The sequence below is a fragment of the Myotis lucifugus genome, unplaced genomic scaffold (assembly GCF_000147115.1).
Source record: "Myotis lucifugus unplaced genomic scaffold, Myoluc2.0 scaffold_1361, whole genome shotgun sequence".
Taxonomy (NCBI): domain Eukaryota; kingdom Metazoa; phylum Chordata; class Mammalia; order Chiroptera; family Vespertilionidae; genus Myotis; species Myotis lucifugus.
Window position 1 is genome coordinate 46559 of NW_005872409.1, and position 17866 is coordinate 64424.

General features: G+C 50.6%; 2 protein-coding genes across 3 annotated transcripts in view; one reads left to right on the forward strand and one right to left on the reverse strand.

The window, feature by feature from the left end:
• The window catches only part of WHAMM (WAS protein homolog associated with actin, golgi membranes and microtubules), a 19221-nt gene extending 18980 nt beyond the window's left edge, over positions 1 to 241 (reverse strand). Inside the window, exon 1 of the mRNA XM_014449702.2 lies at positions 206 to 241. Coding sequence (XP_014305188.2) covers positions 206 to 241 — 36 coding nt within the window. The remainder of the gene's footprint in view (positions 1 to 205) is intronic.
• A 967-nt stretch (positions 242 to 1208) lies between these two features.
• On the forward strand, positions 1209 to 17436 carry LOC102427003 (fibronectin type III and SPRY domain-containing protein 2-like). 2 transcript variants are annotated; one of them, XM_014449704.2, is made up of 9 exons: positions 1210 to 1397; positions 6917 to 7635; positions 7775 to 7870; positions 9947 to 10177; positions 11916 to 11938; positions 13212 to 13333; positions 14575 to 14730; positions 15944 to 16078; positions 16981 to 17432. In XM_014449704.2, exons 2-9 carry the CDS (start codon positions 7147 to 7149, stop codon positions 17133 to 17135), a joined length of 1407 nt encoding a protein of 468 aa, XP_014305190.1. In that variant the 5' UTR covers positions 1210 to 1397; positions 6917 to 7146; the 3' UTR covers positions 17136 to 17432. The 2 variants fall into 2 exon arrangements, with proteins under 2 accessions (XP_023604173.1, XP_014305190.1); XM_023748405.1 differs by lacking the exon at positions 9947 to 10177 and having other exon boundaries at positions 1209 to 1397; positions 16981 to 17436.
• Positions 17437 to 17866: the final 430 nt, after the last annotated feature.

A 17866-nucleotide genomic window follows, 5' to 3' on the forward strand; every position in this document is an offset into this window, starting at 1 on the left:
CCGCGGAACCCGGCGGCCCGAGAAGCAGGCCGGCCCCAGCTGGGCGGAAGTCCCGGCCGGCTTCCCTTTGCGCCGCCGCTGCCGCTGCGCCGTACGGTCGTGACAGGTCACCGGCGAAATTTGTCCTCCGCGTCGTTCCAGGCCCACGAGGAAGCGCAGCTGGTGCCGCTCGGGCTCGGGGAACAGGTCCTCGCGAGACCGGCACCCATCCCTCCAGGCTGTCGGGCTGCTCGTCCTCCATGGCCGACGGTCAGCGGCCCGGCCGCCTCTCAGCCCCTCGACAGGACCGTCCGCGCAGCGACATTTTTCGCTGGCCCGTCATCGCGTCAGCGCCCGCCGCTGCTCCTCCTGCGCTGCTTCTGATTGGCTGTGTGCGGCTGGGAGGCTTCCAGCGGCGTCCGGGATTGGCCGGTTCCCAGTGGGCGGGTCCGCGGCAACCAATGAGAAGGCCAGATGGTTTCCTGGGGCCGGCTTTCGGAGTCCGTCTGTGACGCAACCTCGTCGCGAGCCGGGGAATTCCCAACTGGCCTCGCCTTCCCCACCTTTGCACACACTGACGTGGAGAAGGAATTCGTCAAATGTGAGCGAGTTGCTGTGAACCTTTGAACACCGGGCCCCAGCTGAGTCCGTCTTCTTTGCGTCGGGGTTTCAGTGAATTGATGGTTCCTAGGAGCTCTCAAAGGCGCAGACTTCCCGGAGAGACCAAGCGTTAAATTAAACGTGAGTTATTTATTGAGCGCCAACCACTGGATGCGAGCCACAGATTTATCAATTCAACAGGCTATTCGGGAGGGTCTGCTGTGTACCTGTTTTGGGGTGGGGCAGAGGGGGCATCTAAAAAGATAACCCTGCCCGGCCCAGCTTGGCCCAGTGGTTGAGCATGGACCTATGAACCAGGAGGTCACGGTTCGATTCCCGGTCGGGGCACATGCCCGGGTTGCGGGGTGGATTCCCACTGCGGGGCGTGCAGGAGGCAGCCATCAATGACTCATCATCGACTAGAGGCCCGATGCCCCGAAATGTGTGCAAGGGGCTCTGCTCTTGCAGCCCCCCCTCCCCTCCCCCGCCCTCCGGTCTAATTAGCATATTACACTTTTATTATTATAGAAGATGTTTCTCTCTCCCTCTCCCTTCCTCTCTGAAATCAATAAAGATATATTTAATTAATAAATAAATGAAAAGAATCTTTGTCTTTTGTTTTAAATAGACCCATGTGCTATGTCTGCGAAAGAAACTTGTCGCAAGATATAGAGACACTAGGGCTAAATAAGACCCCCCTGACTCCTGAAGACCTGTGTAAGAAATCGGGACATGAAGTTTGCATGTGAGGTGGAGTGTGGGGTGGAGCTGGACCTGTTCATGCAGCAGGGAAGAGGACAGCCCTGGTCTCTGCCCAGGTACGTACCCGCCAGCTCCCAACCTGTGAGTGCACTGGGCGAGGTATGAGGGGTGGGCACGTGCCCAGGGAGCCGGGATTGGAACCCTTCACCAAATCAAGGTTTGGGGGGGCTTGATTCAGGAACCAGGGAAGCAGCTTTTGAAGGTTTTGAGCTGGGACAGCCATGGAATCAGATTTGCACTTACTGTTACATTCAAGGGAAGCCTTAGCGAAAACAAACAAAACAGGACGAGGCTGAAGCTGATGTTGGGACATGTCTCCCCCTGAAGATGATCCCAAGCTCTAAAGTTGCCTGTCTGAAGGCGGGGGCCCCCCACTTCAGTGCCTGTGTGGGTGGAATATGGTTCTTGGACTCAGAACTGCAGCTCTCACTGTCACCCAGGCCTCTTGGAGAGAGAAGCTTGTAGCGAAGTGATTTTTTTCCCCTCAAGACTATTTTTAATATATTACTTTAGCTAATATGATTTATTTGTAATTCTTTATTAGTCTGTTTAAATATCTTTTAAAGTATTTTTATAATGTCTTTTTACTGTATTTGTTCTCTATTTTATCCTTTCTAGCAGTTTTTCTAATTTGCTTTTCCTTTTTAAATATATTTTTATTGATTTCAGAGAGGAAGGGAGAGGGAGAGAGAGATAGAAACACCAGTGATGAGAGAGAATCATTGTTTGGCTGCCTTCTGCACGCCCCCCACTGGGGTTCGAGCCCATAACCCGGGCATGTGCCCTGGACTGGAATCGAACCTGGGACCCTTCAGTCCCTAGGCCGACCCTCTATCCACTGAGCCAGATGAACTAGGGTTCTAATTTGCTTTTTCAAAATGAAACTAGCAGACTTTCTAATTATAAAAGTTCTACTTTGTGTGTGAGAGAGGGGGATAAGTTTGTATCTTCTTAGAAAAAAAAATTTGGAAAAATACACACCAAACCTAATAATTGTTGTTACCAGGACGGACAACTAGTTTATACTCACTTTATGATTCTTTTGTAGAATTTACTTATTTATAAGCCAGATATCATGTTATTTTACAAGTAAAAAAGACTTTTAAAACTTAACAGAAGGTACAAATATTTACTATGAAATAGACACGATCAAAGCTATAAAAAAGCAAAATAGTTCAAAAGAAATAAACCTCATTTTATGTGTGTGTATGAATTTATACATACTTACATGTATTCATAACTATACTGTAATTATATTTTGTATACTCTTCTACTTACAAACATACTGTGGGCATTTTCCACATTTAAAAAAATTGGTATCAGCCCGGCAGCGCGGCTCAGTGGTTGAGTGTTGACCTATGAACTTGGCGGTCACAATTTGAGTCCCACTCAGGGCACATGTCCGGGTTGCGGGCTCGATCCCCAGTGTGGGGCATGCAAGAGGCAGCCGATCAATGATTCTCTCTCATCATTGATGTTTCCATCTCTCTCTCCCTCTTCCTTCCTCTCTGAAATCAACAAAAAAAATATATTTAAAAAACTGGCATCTACATTGTTATTCTTAATACTTGTTAATATTGAATTGACTATTGTGACTTATTTAATGAATTCCCCATAATAAACAGATTTATTTCAAATTTTCTGTCAATAGACAGTTCTGTAATGAACATTGTTGTGCAGACAGGTTTGCACAGTTAATTTAAATATTTTTCTTTGCTTTTGATATTTTATCTTGCTTCTAAATTCTTATATGATAGATACCCTGCAGTAATGGTATTGTTTAAATGGGATTTTTTATTGAGGTCCCAAAAAGCAGTAGGTATAAAATTCTGAGATCAAATCACCATTTGCAGACTTCGAAAGGCAATGGTCCAGAACCTGATTCATGCTCTCAGCCAATCGAAAACAGGACCAGGGTCAAGAGCAGGGGTGGGCAAACTTTTTGACTCGAGGGCCACAATGGGTTCTTAAACTGGACCGGAGGGCCGGAACAAAAGCATGGATGGAGTGTTTGTGTGAACTAATATAAATTCAAAGTAAACATCATTACATAAAAGGGTACGGTCTTTTTTTTTTTTTTTTTAGTTTTATTCATTTCAAACGCGCAGGCCGCGGGCCGTACTTTGCCCACGGCTGGTCAAGAGACTGGTGGAGCAATTTCTCTGAAAAGAGCTGTTGTTGGGCTGGGGGAAGAGTTGAAAGTCCCACCTCTTTTTTTAAAAAAATATTTTTTGATTGATTTCAGAGAGGAAAGGAGAGGGAGCGAGAGATAGAACCTCAATGATGAGAGCAAATCATTAATCAGCTGCCTCCTGCATGCTCCTACTGGGGATCAAGCCCGGAATCGAACTGTGACCTCCTGGTTCATTGGTCGCTGCTCAACCACTGAGCCACACCGGCCGGGCGGAAGTCCCACCCTTGACCCCTAAGCTCAGTGAGGGGTCTGCAGAGGGACCCTTCAGAGAGCTCACTGTCTTTCCTGCAGGTGGGCCAGTGGTGGCCTGAGGCTGGAGGATTGGCTGCTTCAGTGGCAGAACCAGGGGAGGTGGCTGCACCGGGACATCTGCTTCCTACAGTTTGCCGGGACCAAGGATGGGGCCGACTCCCCAAGATCCAGACGTGGGCCAGCAGGAAGCCAGAGCCAGCAACGAGTCACCTGGGTCCTGCCTAAGAGAACCAGCTGCATGGGTGAGGAGACCTCCTGTGAGAGGTGGCCCACCAGGGCTTGGGGGAGGACTGCAAGGGACCCCCTGGAATAGAGGGTTACTCAGCTGGTTGTGGGAACTTCGGGGGAGAGGTGTCCGGAGTGGGAAACCAGAGAAGTACAGTTACTTCTCGGGAGAGGGAGAGATGGAGAGCGCTAAGCTTCTGCCAGCCCCACAGAGCCTGCCGCTGCACCCGTGTGACGCCAGCTCAAATAGGAGCTGTCTTAGCACCTTAGCTCCTCTGCCCTGACCTCCAAACCTCAGGGAGGAGGTGTGGGAGAACCGGCCACCTCATCCCTCCTTTCTCAGGGCAGACTGACAGCTGGAGACGCCACCTGGGGAAGGGAGATTTTGATGCTGGCTAAACTCTTGTGCCTTTTTTAAAAAATACATTTTTATTGATTTCAGAGAGAGAGGGAGAGGGAGATAGAAACATCAATGATGAGAGAGAATCGATTGGCTGCCTCCTGCATGCTCCCTACTGGGGATGGAGCCTGCAACCCAGGCATGTGCCCTGACCGGGAATCGAACCGTGACCTCCTGGTTCATAGGTCGACCTCACTGAGCCACGCCGGCCGAGCTCAGTGTGACTGATTAATGTATTGAACTGTACGTTTAACTGCTGAATGGAGACTAGGCCCCCAGGACAGTGTGTGACTCAAGAGAGAGCAGAAAATCATGAGTCTGCCGGATTTTTATCCAGAGTGGGGAACAAGTCGCACCTTGAGTAGATGTTAAAGGAATAGTGCAAGGAAAAATTTAGTTGCGTTTGATTGCCTTTAGAGCTGTGCTTGTTCAAAACACTTTGGAAAAAGACCTTCAGCCCGGGTGGACGGTGCAAAGCATGAGGGCTCTCAGCAGTGCTCTGCGTGGCCGAGGCTGCCCTCCTGCCCCAGCCCTCTGCACATGAACAGCCATCTGAGTCCCTTGGTGGAACCACAGGACTCCAAGCCCCATAGTAAGAAGTAACTCGGGTCCACATGTGACCTCTCTCGGTGACACTTGAGCAGAAGTGGCAGGACAGCCTGGGCAGGTCTATATTTGGGCTTTCACTCACAGCAGGCCTGTTGCTATTTGCAGCCGGAGCCAGCTGGTGTTTCTGTCGCCTTCGCTGCCCCCTTGCAGAACCCGGGTGTAACAGGCAGGGGCAGCTCACGGGCACGCAGAGGTCACCGGGAGGAAAACCCTGCTGAACCCGGGTGCAGTTTTCTAGCAGTTACCCACGGCCTCGGTGTTAAATGAAGAGCTCATGGACACTTAAATTAACAGGCAAGTTTTGTGGTGATATTCTAATGCTAGTTGTGTTATTGAAACCCACTAATTTAAGGCCACAATGTTAATGCAACGTATTTCCTTTTTTGTGGGAAGAGCGAGTGTTGGGTATTGCAGACGTGTAAACTACAATAAGGGGTGAACGCTTTCTGTGCCTTCTGGTGGCAGGGATCCGCCTTCACTGAACGTGGGGTGGGGACAGGACATGACGCTCTGAGGCTGGGGACTCTTGCCAGGTGTCTTGAGGGTATTTTTAGTGCAGGGGTCTGCTTGCTAGAACAGTTTGGAACCCTACGTGTACATGCTGACACAGCGCAATTCCATGCTCTGGTGCAAATACTGACAAAAGCATTGTCATCCTGTCTCACTGTTAGGCATGCCCCCTGCTCCCATGGGAAGATGTTGGGTTTGGGCTGCGCCTGTAAAGCTGATTTGAACCATTTTGTGTCACAGTACAGCCAGCACTCTCCAGCAGGTTTCTGTAGCTGTGGTTCGGGAATTGCTCGGGGCTACAGGGCTGAGTTCTGAAAAGATAGCAAAACTGTTTGTGCCCTAATGGGCTCACTTCTGGGGAGAGAATTCACAGCTTTCAGTAGATTCTCAGGGGCATCCATGACCCATAAAAAGATTTTAAAAAAACATTTTTGGGGAGGACTTTTCTAATTAAAGCACAGGGACACACCTCCCATAGAAGACTTGCAAAAGTCTTTTTATGTTTAACTGTAGCTTATGACATAGAGTAGAAGCTATTTAGCCAATATAGTCATTATAGACTGTGATTAATTACTTCATTTCTCTAAGCCTCAGTATCATCATTTGTAAAATGCCAATTTATTATTAATGTTCCTTTTCCCCCCAAATTCTGAATATTTAGCTAAGAAGCCATTTGGATATAAAAGTTATGGCTAGGGGGAGAAAGTGCTAAACTGTATCTTAAAAATTATTTTTGCTTTTGTTATTTTCCTCTGAAACCTATTTCATATATGTCATGTTGGAGTGGTTTAATAATATTAGTTTGTTTTTTTAAAACCATTGGGTTTACCACAGTATTTTAAAAGGGGCCTTAGGAGCTGGATTGTGATAATGGTTGCATAACTTGAGGGTATTTACTAAAAGATACTGAACTGTGCACTTAAAACAGGTAAATTTTACGGCATGTAAATTATATTTCAATAAAGTCAATTTAAAAAAAATACTAGGGAATAAGATAAGCAGCTCACATAATTCCTAGTTTTATGTAGGAATATGTTGTTGTTAAAATATTTGTGCAGGTTAGTTACCGTAATACAATAAATATGGTGGATGGAAATTGAGGCCACTATCTGCACATCAGCTGTACCTGTTTGTGACATTCAGTTAAATGTGAAAAAGCCTGCTTCTCTAAACAAAAATGATCATTCTTTCTGTGTGCATGGATCCATGGTCTTCAAACATTTTTTGCTTGTGCACACCCTTCTTTACAGATGGTTCAAAGTAAACCCACAACTGAGCTGTTCAGAAGATTTTTAAAAATTGTGAATGAGGTGAGCCCGATCTGATGACCACCTCCTGCATTGATCCTCTCAGAAACGAGTGTTTTCCTTTTCTCTGTGTTCTAGGACCCAGGGTATCCACTGCTCACAGTCCAGGAAAGGATCCTTGTCGTGCAGAGGTGCTGCCCAGGGCTGCCAGGGCAACGGTGGAGGAAGCCCAGGGAGGGGGCCAGAACAGGGACAGGTCTTCTGCCCCAGGGACTTCTGCTAGTATCCCCTAGGTCCGTATGACTCTGGAGACAGACTGTAGATCTTCCTGGAAGAACACAGTCGGCTGAGAAGTCATCCGAGCTGAAATGACCAGTGAGCCAAGAGGGGCCGCAAGAGGTATGTCTCAAAGAGACCTCGAAGAGGAAGTGGATGAACTTGTCCATTTATATGGACTCGAAGATGATGATGAATTAGGGGACGAGTTTGTTAACGAAAACATGCCCAGGATAGAGGTTTCGGAATATCCTGCTTACATGGTGGCGGGGAGAGAACCAGCCGTGGAGCAGAGAGACTGGAGACTTAGTGGAGAGGCAGCAGAGGCTGAAGACCTGAGCTTCGGAGGGTGGGGCTCTGAGAGCCAGTGCCAGGACCTGCGGGAGGCCTACAGGTACACACACGGCCGGGCCAGCGAGGAGTACGAGTGCTATGTCATCCCAGAGGAGGAGGACGAGGAGGAAGCTCCTGACGTCTTCTGTGTCACTTGCAAAACTCCAATAAGAGCGTCGGAGAAGGTTCTGGATGAGCACAAAGAGCACGAGGTGACCCCCCTCAGTAAAGCCCTGGAAAGCGCCAAGGTAAGCGGCTCTCGCTAGTTCTTCTTTCTCTTGCCATTGCATCTGCTCAAGTAATCAGGCCGGGAGTAACTCTCACGTGCCTTCCGCAGAAGGGGAGGAAGGATGTAGCATTAACGTCTTGCGATCCTCTGTTTGATAGGATGAAATTCACAAAAACATGTACAGGCTGGAAAAGCAGATTATTGAGATGGAAAACTTTGCCAGTCACCTAGAGGAGGTTTTCATCACGGTGGAGGTAAGAGCACGCAGATGAGCCCGTCAGACACATGCTGCTTCGTCCAGCACCATCCGGGGCAGCAGCCGTGTCCAGTATGAGGTGGAGAATTTGTGTTCTTAGAGCACGTGGTGTCACTTTCGCCCTGTCCCCTGCCCCCTGCCCTCCCCCAACCCCCTGGGCATATACCTCATGGAACCGATTAACCTGGCAGCATCCCCACAGAACTAAGCTCTCGGTGAGGAGGCTGTGTCTTCTGCCTCTTTATCTCCAGTTTGACTACAAGGCGGGACTCTTGCATGCGCCGACCTTGACAAGGTTTTGCAGACCCCCATCCTGTCATTGATGAGTGTTCCTTTTCTCAGCTGGTACCCATTTCTCATAAGATCAGTAAGTTTCAGTGTCTATCCCCAAACACACACAGCCCTGGGTGTGCCGTAGGTACGCAGTATAGATACCAGCTGTGGTGCCGTCCTCATGAGTAGACCAGGACTGAGGACCTGGGGCTTCCCGTCTCCCCTCCCTTCATGTGGATGCTCTGCTTCGCTAATGCACCTCAGGCTGAACCAACAGGAGCACCTTCTATGAGTTAACAAAGCCCCAGGTCTATTTCTCTTCACCCCTAATCTTTTTTTTTTTAAATATATTTTATTGATTTTTTACAGAGAAGAAGGGAGAGAGATAGTTAGAAACATCGATGAGAGAGAAACATCGATCAGCCGCCTCCTGCACATCTCCCACTGGGGATGTGTCTGCAACCCAGGTACATGCCCTTGACCGGAATCGAACCTGGGACCTTTCAGTCCGCAGGCCGACGCTCTATCCACTGAGCCAAACCGGTTTCGGCACTTCACCCCTAATCTTGAAAGGGAGGAGAGCTATGGCAGTAACGCCCTAGGGAAGGTACAGAGAGGGTAAGTCCTTCCCCTGTAAGCACAGGCTGGTGGTGGGAAGGGTAAGAGTCCAATAGGAGGGACAAAACTGCCTGCACTCTGAACGGCCAGCTCACTCTCAGGTCAGCGTATCTGCACCTCAGCGGACTCAGCTCTTCCCTTTACATTCAGCACCGGGGAGGCCTCTACTGCTTTTCCCTCTCTTCTGCCATCGGAGCAAGTCTTATACACATAGTAGGTGCTCAATAAACAACCCCTGAATGATTGATCCTCTTGTTTGGAAATGTTATCTGATGAGGATGGCATCAGTCAGAAGCCGCAGATCTCTCCTGGGGACGAGGGGTTGGTATGCTCTGGTCATTTCTCACCCATTGTGCTCCAGGATAAGTACTGTCATGACCCTCCCTCGCCTTCCTGCCTTTCCTCATCTGTTAGTCAGCACCATGTGGCCACAGCCCTTATTGCCCTTTCCCTTCATCCTTCTCTCGTTGATATGAAGATCCATGGTCCTGGCATTTGTATAATCCACGCACCAAAGAGTGGAGGCGAGGGTCCTGAGATGTCGAGAGCTCAGGTGGGAATCTCCCAGGGCAAACATCTCTTTGCTGAGGTCCAACGTTCCAGTGGCAGGCAGACTCAGCATTGATGATCAGTTGCCTTGGTTGGTTGTCATGGTGATGGGAGGTGGGGAAAACGTGGGTGGTTTGAGAGTGAGGAGGAGGATGGCAAAATGCTGCAGGAGAGAAAGCAGTGTTTTTGTTAGGATTATCCCTGGGGTTCTAGCTGGAGACTCCTGGTCCCAGCTCCCCCTGCATCCACCCCAGCATTCTGGCAAGAGATAAGATGACGGGGTGGGACTAAAACACCTCTAGGTAGCCCTAACCAGTTTGGCTCAGTGAATAGATCGTCGGCCTGCGGACTGAAGGGTCCCAGGTTCGATTCCGGTCAAGGGCATGTACCTTGGTTGCGGGCTCATCCCCAGTAGGGGGTGTGCAGGAGGCAGCAGATCGATGTTTCTCTCTCATCGATGTTTCTAACTCTCTATCCCTCTCCCTTCCTCTCTGTAAAAAAAAATCAATAAAATATATTTTAAAAAAATAAAAAATAAATAAAACATCTCTGGGTAGATACATGTTTATGCCCCAAATGACTAGCTGACACACCTCATGCACTGAAATGATGACTGAGGTCCACTGTCCTGCAGGAGAATTTTGGAAGACAAGAACAGAACTTTGAGTCCCACTACAACGAGATCTTGGAAACACTTGCTCAGAAATACGAAGAGAAAATACAAGCCCTAGTGGAGAAAAAGAAAGAGAAGCTGGAGGCCTTGTACGGACAACTGGTCAGCTGTGGAGAAAACCTGGACACCTGTAAGGAGCTCATGGAAACGGTAGAGGAGATCTGCCATGAGGAGAAGGTGGACTTCATAAAGGTCAGTCGGAAGCGAGAGGAAATAACGCGCTGACATGACAGTTACGGCGGGAGCGGGTTCGGTGGCCCCCCTCTGCCGGGAGGGGTTGGAATTGACGTTTACGGTCAGCACCCGTTTGATTCTCCAGGCTGTTCATGGCAGGGGGTTGTCACCCGCCAGTGGCCAGGTGGGCTCACACGCAGCTGTCCCCTTCCCTCCACCATGGCTCAGCTGACACAGAGCCCCTGTTCCCCTACCCTGGCTGCCTGGAGGTCTGTCCCCCCGTCTCCTCTTCCTTGGGCTGAGCCAGAGCAGTGCTCTGAGTTTCCTGGCCGTCTCTTGGAGCTCTGGGAAGAAGGCTGTCTAGTTTTAAAAAGTCACCTCCAGCCCCAGCTGGTTTGGCTCAGTGGGTAGAGTGTTGGCCTATGGACTGGATACAATTCCGATTCTGGTCAAGGGCATGTACCTTGGTTGCAGGCTCCTCCCCAGCCCGGGCCCTGGTCGGAAATGTGCAGGAGGCAACCAATCGATGAGTTTCTCTCACATCGATGTTTCTCTGTCTTCTCCTCTCTTCCACTCTCTCTAAATGATCAATGGAAAAATGTCCTCGGGTGAGGATTAACAAAAAATGTTGTGAAGCTATGTAAAATCTATGTGTACAGCATTATTCATATTTGTTAAATTAATCAAAGTTTAACATTAAAAAAATCAGTGGAGTCCTAACAGGTTTGGTTCAGTGGATAGAGCATCGGCCTGCGGACTGAAGGGTCCCAGGTTCGATTCCAGTTAAGGGCGTGTACCTTGGTTGCGGGCACATCCCCAGTGGGGGGTGTGCAGGAGGCAGCTGATTGATGTTTCTCTCTCATCGATGTTTCTAACTCTATCCTTCTCCCTTCCTCTCTGTAAAAAATCAATAAAATATATATATTTTTTAAATCAATGGAAAAATATCCTCAGGTAAGGATTAACAAAACAAAACAAAAAAATAAAGTCACCTCCACTGTCCCGGTCACAAGTACAGCAATTATAAATCTTACCTCATAAACTCAGATGTGCCAAAAAAAAAAAAAAGCTCTATTTCTTAATTTCCTTGAAATCTAATTAAATCTGATGCCACGCCCCCTGCAGCTGGGCTGTGCGAATTTCCTCAGTCAGAGTCGGTCCCCTTCCTGACAGTTGTGTCCGGGATGTGGGGGCGGGGCCTTGGGCCTCTGGAGCTTCCTGTTGGTCACAAGTGACCTCCACGCTGACTAAGCCCATCGTGGTCCCTCAAAGCCCAGCAGCGCCTCCTTCCAGCCGTGCTTGGGCGAGGGCCCTGTGACTGGAGCTGGAAAGCTGGTTGGAAGGCACCTCTAGAGCCCTCAGTGCTCAGACCTGAACCAGCGGCCCCTCGCCCCACAATCCCACTGCATCTCGAGACATAATCCAGAAGGTGGGGAGAGATACACGTGAGGCAGTCCTTCCCACTGCTGTTTATGATGGAGAGAAATGGGAGGCAACCAGAATGTCCAACAGTAGAAGATCGGTGAGGTACACGATGCAGTTCCCACCCAGGGAACTGCTCTGCAGTCTTTCCCATCGATGGCCCAGGGACCGTTCGTAGCATGGAAAGTGCTTGCGTGACGTTAATGTGCAAAGGTCGTGTGGAAGGAACTACACGGGCTGCGTTAGAGCGTGGGATATGGCTGGGTTTTTTCTCTTTACTAATTTCCAGGTTTTTGAATACGTTTATATTGTCTCCTTTTCTCCTCCTTTTTAGGATGCTGTGGCTATGGCTGACAGGTAATGCTTTTGTTCTCACGTGTATTTTCTTCTTCTGTTCCTTGGTGGTTTACTCCCAGTCTCAGCTTTTGTGTGAGCCCCTAAGGTTAAATAATAGCGCTGGCTTCATGTGGGGAGCCGCTATAGGGTTAAACCTCGGACTGACCTGTTGGCAAAGTCACAAACAAGTCCCAGCTTAGAGGGCACAGTCCTCTTGGCATATTTAGGCTTGACCTTATGACGCCCCCTAGATCTTATCTGGGAAGCTAATAGGCTGAGGGAAGTGCAGCAAGAACAAAAACAAGTGAAACACACAAGAACAGTGTAACTATGGAAACCAATACCTTGTTTACCTCTGACTATAAAATAAAGGCTCAGCTTGCCTCGGGATCTTTCTCTGTGGCCTCAGCCAGGCACAGGAAGATCCACGGAGACTAAAGAGAGCTAGAGAGTTCTGAACGCTGTCTCTGTGTAAAACATTCTTCGCTGACTCCGTCCACACCTTTGGGACCCCCTGGACCGCTGGGGCTGGACCCTGGCAGCTTCAGAACAACGGTGTGGGGTGACAGGGACCCTCTGGTACCGAACCTCAGAATCCCAGGGCTGGAAGGGAGTGTGTGGTGAGGCCCAGCCAGCAGCCCCTGGAGGAGCTGCGATCCAGAGAGTCCCCAGCTGTGCCAGGACCAGACCGTGCGCTGCAGAAAGCACACACATCAGAGAGTCAGACAGGCGTTCACTCCGGCTCCCCCATGACCTGGGGTGTCCAACCAGTCTAGGACCCACCTTCCTCATACAGGAAGTTCAATGGGGCAGTGTCTTAAAAACAACATGAACAACAAAGTTTAATAGTGTTAAGAGTTAATAGCATGAGTGCTGGCAAAAGACAGATGTGGTTTCAGTTCTGCCCCTGCCACTCAAAGCCTGTGACTGCCAGGAAGCAGGTATAAGGAGACCCAGAGCCCCACTGCACGGTGGGCAAGCTGAGGGCATGTGGCCTGTGGAGAGGGAACCCCAGGGAGTCTGTATGTCTGGGGCTGCGGGTGGTGTGGGAGGGAGCTCCCAGGTTAGCACCAGAGGGGTCTTCAGAGGGTGTGGATCTGGGGTTTGCTGCATGTCTCCCCTCCCCTTCCCCCTCGTGGACAGACCAGACCCACCCATCCCCATTGGTGCCCTGCTAGGTCAGCCATCGAAGCAGCAAAACCCTCTTCATGTGTTACTAGTGGCCCAGCACACTAAAGAGACACTGAGGAGGATGCCTCTCCCGTCTTACTAGCATGTCTTTTAATACCAACAGACTCAGGAAATTCCTGGAAACAAAAACCGACGTGGAAATCTCCGCACAGCCTGCCTTGGAGGACCAGACCTTGGACTTCTCTGACGTGGAGCAGCTGCTGGGCTCCATCAACACCATCCCAGGTGCTCATCTACCCCGGGCGGGGCGTCCCAGCACGTCCGTTCCCTGAGCGTTGAGGTAGAAACGTGGATGGCTAGAAATAACACGAAGACTTAGAAAAGTATTTCCCCTCTAGCTTCATGTTTCTGTCTTCATGGCTTGTAAGGGTGAGAACAGAGGCTGACCTCCCCAGCTGAGTGCCCACCCTCACTCTCCGAGTGCCAACACCTGGCTCAGGGAAGCCTCGAAGTAGTTTCCATTCGTAGCGTGCCCCACTTCATCAACACCTTCACCAAACAAGGAGCCTGAGTTTTATTTCCGTAACCAGCATAGAGGTTACGAGATGAGCTTTGGAATCCTGTGGAGTGGGCAAGAAGCCCAAGCTTGCCACTTCCTCGCTGTGTAACCCTAGACAACTTACCTAACCACTCTGAGCCTTGGTTTCCTCGTCTGTAAAATGGGCGTGATAATGCCTCGTGGGGACAGGGTGAGAATTAAATGAGGTCCTATATGTACAGCACATCGCATGGTGCCAGGTAGCTCTCAAACCTATTACTTGTAATTACTTCTGAGACTAGTACTAGAATTCAGCTTTTTTGATGGCTCACCTTCCCTCCTTACCAACACCAGCAACATTGTGAACAATATTGTATATCTCCTTTTAGGTGTGTTTTTTACGCAGATTTTTTAAAGATAAAAATGGAGTCATTCTGCTTTGTAATCTGCTTTTCCTAACAAAATAATTATGATGCGTATTCTATCTCAGTGATAAGGGATACGTTTTTCTGCAACATCATTTTTAAAACCATGTTTGTTTAATTCTCAGCTGTTGGATGTTGGATGTTTCTAGGTTTTTCTGCCACCATAAACCGGAATACCGGCCCTCAGTCATAAGTCTCGGGGCCATTCTTAGACAGCAGTGCTGAGTCCTGCTGTCCCGCCCCTCCGGGTGGTATGGAAGGGGCAGAGGACCACATGTAGGGCAGGACTCGCAGACCATACGCCAGCCTGAGTCCCTGTCACGACCCCTCCTCTCCGGGCTCTTGCGGGTTTGTCCAAGCAGGAAGGGACACGCTGGCTGTGGCCTGCAGCTCCTGGTCGGGAGGTTTGGCCTCCCATCCTTGTCCACTCTGGGCTCCCTCGTCCATTTCCTGAGCCCATGGGAGCCCATGGGGGGATCAGTGGTCCCGAGAAAGGGGCCTCCCCACCCCATCTACTTAGGCCCCCTCATCAGTGTTCGTTTTCCTCCCTTCTCCTTTTCTAGCTCCTTCTGCCCCGGTGATAAACCCGCAGGCCCCCAACTCAGCCACGGGTTCCTCGGTCCGCGTCTGCTGGAGCTTGTACTCTGATGACACCGTGGAGAGCTACCAGCTGTCCTACCGGCCAGTGCGGGACGGCTCGCCTGGGACGGACCACCCAGGTGAGGCTCTGCCGGGAGCAGCCACGCTCCAGATGGCCCCCCTCAGAGGCCTGGCCCTGCCTTCCTGGCAGTCGGGGGAGGGGAGGGGAGGGGATAAATCTGCTCACACAGCCCTGGAGCGGTCGCCATCTGGGAACTACCCAGAGGCTGTGATGCTGGCAGGTGAGCAGGTAGAAAGGCCTCTAAAAGCAAGTCGGGGCCTGACTGGGGGACCACGGGCCAGGCTGACGTGTCTGGAGGGCCAGGCTGACGTGTCTGGAGGGCATCTGCACGTTGTGGTCAGCATTGTCCTCGGGACAAGGCTCTGGCCGCACTGTGTGCAGGAGGTGGGGCACCCCTGCTGGAGGAGGCCCAACTGGGCTGGCGGGTCCTAGCAGGGCCTGGCCTGTGAGGGCGGCTGGCTATCCTCGGAGCAGCCCTGTGTGGGAGAAACTGTAGACCCCCATTTGACTGTAGGCAGTTCTTTTTTTTTTTTTAATATTTGTATTAATTATAGGGAGGAAGGAAGAGGGAGAGAGAGATAGAAACATCAATGATGAGAGACAATCATTGATCGGCTGCTCCTGCACGTCCCTACTGGTGATCGAGCCACAACCCGGGCATGTGCCCTTGACCAGAATTGAACCTAGGACCCTTCAGTCCACAGGCTGATGCTCTATCCACTGAGCCACACCGGCTAGGGCTGTGGGCAGCTCTTGATCCAGCCTCTTCCCAGGGAAATGGAACAGACTGATGTGGAGGGTTGGGTAGCTGCCTCCCCCCATAACAGACAAGCCATTTCCTGCTGAGCGGAGAGGGTCAGGCAACAGAGGAGGCCCCGCTAAGCCTCTGAAGGAATCGGATCGGCCAGCCTGGCAGGGATTGTCCTATGTGCATGGGGTCAGAGTGAGAATGTGGGAAAGGGACTTGGAGACACCCATTTTGTGGATAAAGAAACTGAGACCCAGAGAGAAGTGAGCTGTCCATGGAGACAGCGTGAGTTATAGTGGCACCAGGATGAGGATCCAGTCCCTAGGCTCCTGCCCAGAGCTCTGGTCCTTGTGCAGGGGAGAGTCCTGAGTGCCAAAGGAGAGGAGGGTTCTGCCCAGGGACCGGCAAAGGAGGGGCATCTTGAGGAAAGTAAGAGTGAGTTTAAGCAGTGATGAGCGAGGGCACAATGAATAGGAGCCACTGGCCTGTTTTAGGGTTGAATTCTTTTTTCTTTTCTTTCCAGAGTCTACAGTGACCGTCAAGGAGACGTACTGCTCAGTGGCAAACCTTGTGCCAAATACTCAGTATGAGTTTCGGGTCACAGCTCAGAACAGGGCTGGTCTCAGCCCCGCCAGCGAGTGTGCAGTGTACATGACAGGTACTGAAGCCCTTGTTCCTTCGAGGCACACACGAGTCACGGCTTCCTTGGTGTGGCGGGATCTTGATTTCATTTGGATGGACGGGGGTAGCTGTGTATTTTTTTCTTTTTATCTAATACACCAAATCCACATGCCCGATACGGCAGGGACGTTTCCTCGTAGTTGGTCTCAAAAGGTCAAAAAGCACTGCTTTGCCCTAACCGGTGTGGCTCAGTGGATAGAGTGTCAGCCTGCGGACTGAAGGGTCCCAGGTTCGATTCTGGTCAAGGGCATGTACCTTGGTTGCGGGCACATCCCCAGTGGGGGGTGTACAGAAGGCAGCTGATCGATGTTCCTCTCATCGATGTTTCAAACACTCTATCCCTCTCCCTTTCCCTTCCTGTCTATAAAAAAATCAATAAAACATATTTAAAAAAAAAAAAAAAAGCATTGCTGTTCTCAGTCACAGGGCCGGTTGAACCTCGCAGCCCTCCTCCAGTCCTTGTCCACCCAAAGGGATTCCTGGCGCCTGTTCCGGCTGCTGTAACAGAACTACAGACCAGCAGGCGGCTTAGAAACCCAGACTCTTAACCTCTCACACTCTGAGATGGGAGTTTCCGTCCTGGTCCATAGGCAGCTGTGTCCTCCGTGAGGAAAGGGGCAAAGGAGCTCTTTTGTTCTCTTCTATAATAACCCCTCCAACCTCATGACAACCCCTCCCCCCAAGACTCCAGATGCCATCACACTGGGGAGGTTTCAGCACATGAATTTGCTGAAATTCACACAGTCTACGGCACCTGGTTTGCTTTTCATGGTCCTGAATGTCTTGTGGAAAGTGTTGTTGTGATGCTGTCCGTGCTCTGGACCAGGCGACTGGGTGTGAACAGAACGGTGGCTCACCTCTCCCTTTCCTTGCGTTTAGCACCTTCTCCCCCCGTTATAAAGAGCAAAGAGGTGAGGAGCTGTGAGGAGGCTGCGCTGATTTGCTGGGAGTCTGGGAACCTGAATCCTGTGGACTCGTATACGGTGGAGCTGATCCAGGCGGAGACGCCGGGAGCCTCGGGCGTGACTGAGTGAGTCCCGAGGGGCATTTGCTGGGGCACAAGAGGTCTCGCCCCTGACACCGCCCAGGAAATGTGAGGAGTCTGCAGAGGAGGTCAGAATGGGAGACCCCCAGAATGTGCTTAGTGTTCGTGAGAAGTCGCAGGAATGCTTTACTGAAGCTGAACGATGAGCGAACGATAAGTGAATAAGTAGTTGAACCTCAGGTTTGCTTTTGAAGCCCAAAGGTTTACCATTCATTCATTCAACAAGTGTACCGGCCCGGGTGGTGCCAGGGCCCTGCCCTTAAGGAGCTGGCAGTCCGGGGAGGGGGTGGGGGACAGACAAGAAACAAAACAAATGCATGAAATGTTCTCTGATGAGAAAGGACTGTAGTGAAACAGGAATGGGTGGAGGTGGGAAACCTCTCAGGATCCAGCGGATGTTTAAACTGAGACCTGAGGGAGGGGAGGGTCGGGGTCTGAGAACCATGGGTGCCAGGACGCTCCTGGGAGGCAGCCACACGGCTCAGTGTGAGGTGGAGCTAAAACCCACCTTGCGGGTGGAAAAGGGAGAGGAGGGCGGCACGAGGCAGACTCAGGTTAGAGTGCAGTGTACGGAGAGCATGGTGTCCGCGGTGGGAGGCTGTGTGGGAACCAGGAATTCCCTGGTTCCAAAGGGGGGCCTGAGCTTTGCGCAGGGGCAATGAGGTTTATCCGAGGCGCGGGTATTGCTAATTGAAGCCTTTTCCCAATACCCCGCATGAC

Bases quoted from the DNA above. Each gene is read 5' to 3' on its own strand.
- LOC102427003 (XM_014449704.2), top strand. From the start codon at position 7,147: ATGACCAGTGAGCCAAGAGGGGCCGCAAGAGGTATGTCTCAAAGAGAC. The intron at 10,178-11,915 runs GTCAGTCGGAAG...CCTCCTTTTTAG, and splicing joins AGAAGGTGGACTTCATAAAG to GATGCTGTGGCTATGGCTGA. The intron at 14,731-15,943 runs GTGAGGCTCTGC...TTTTCTTTCCAG, and splicing joins GCCTGGGACGGACCACCCAG to AGTCTACAGTGACCGTCAAG.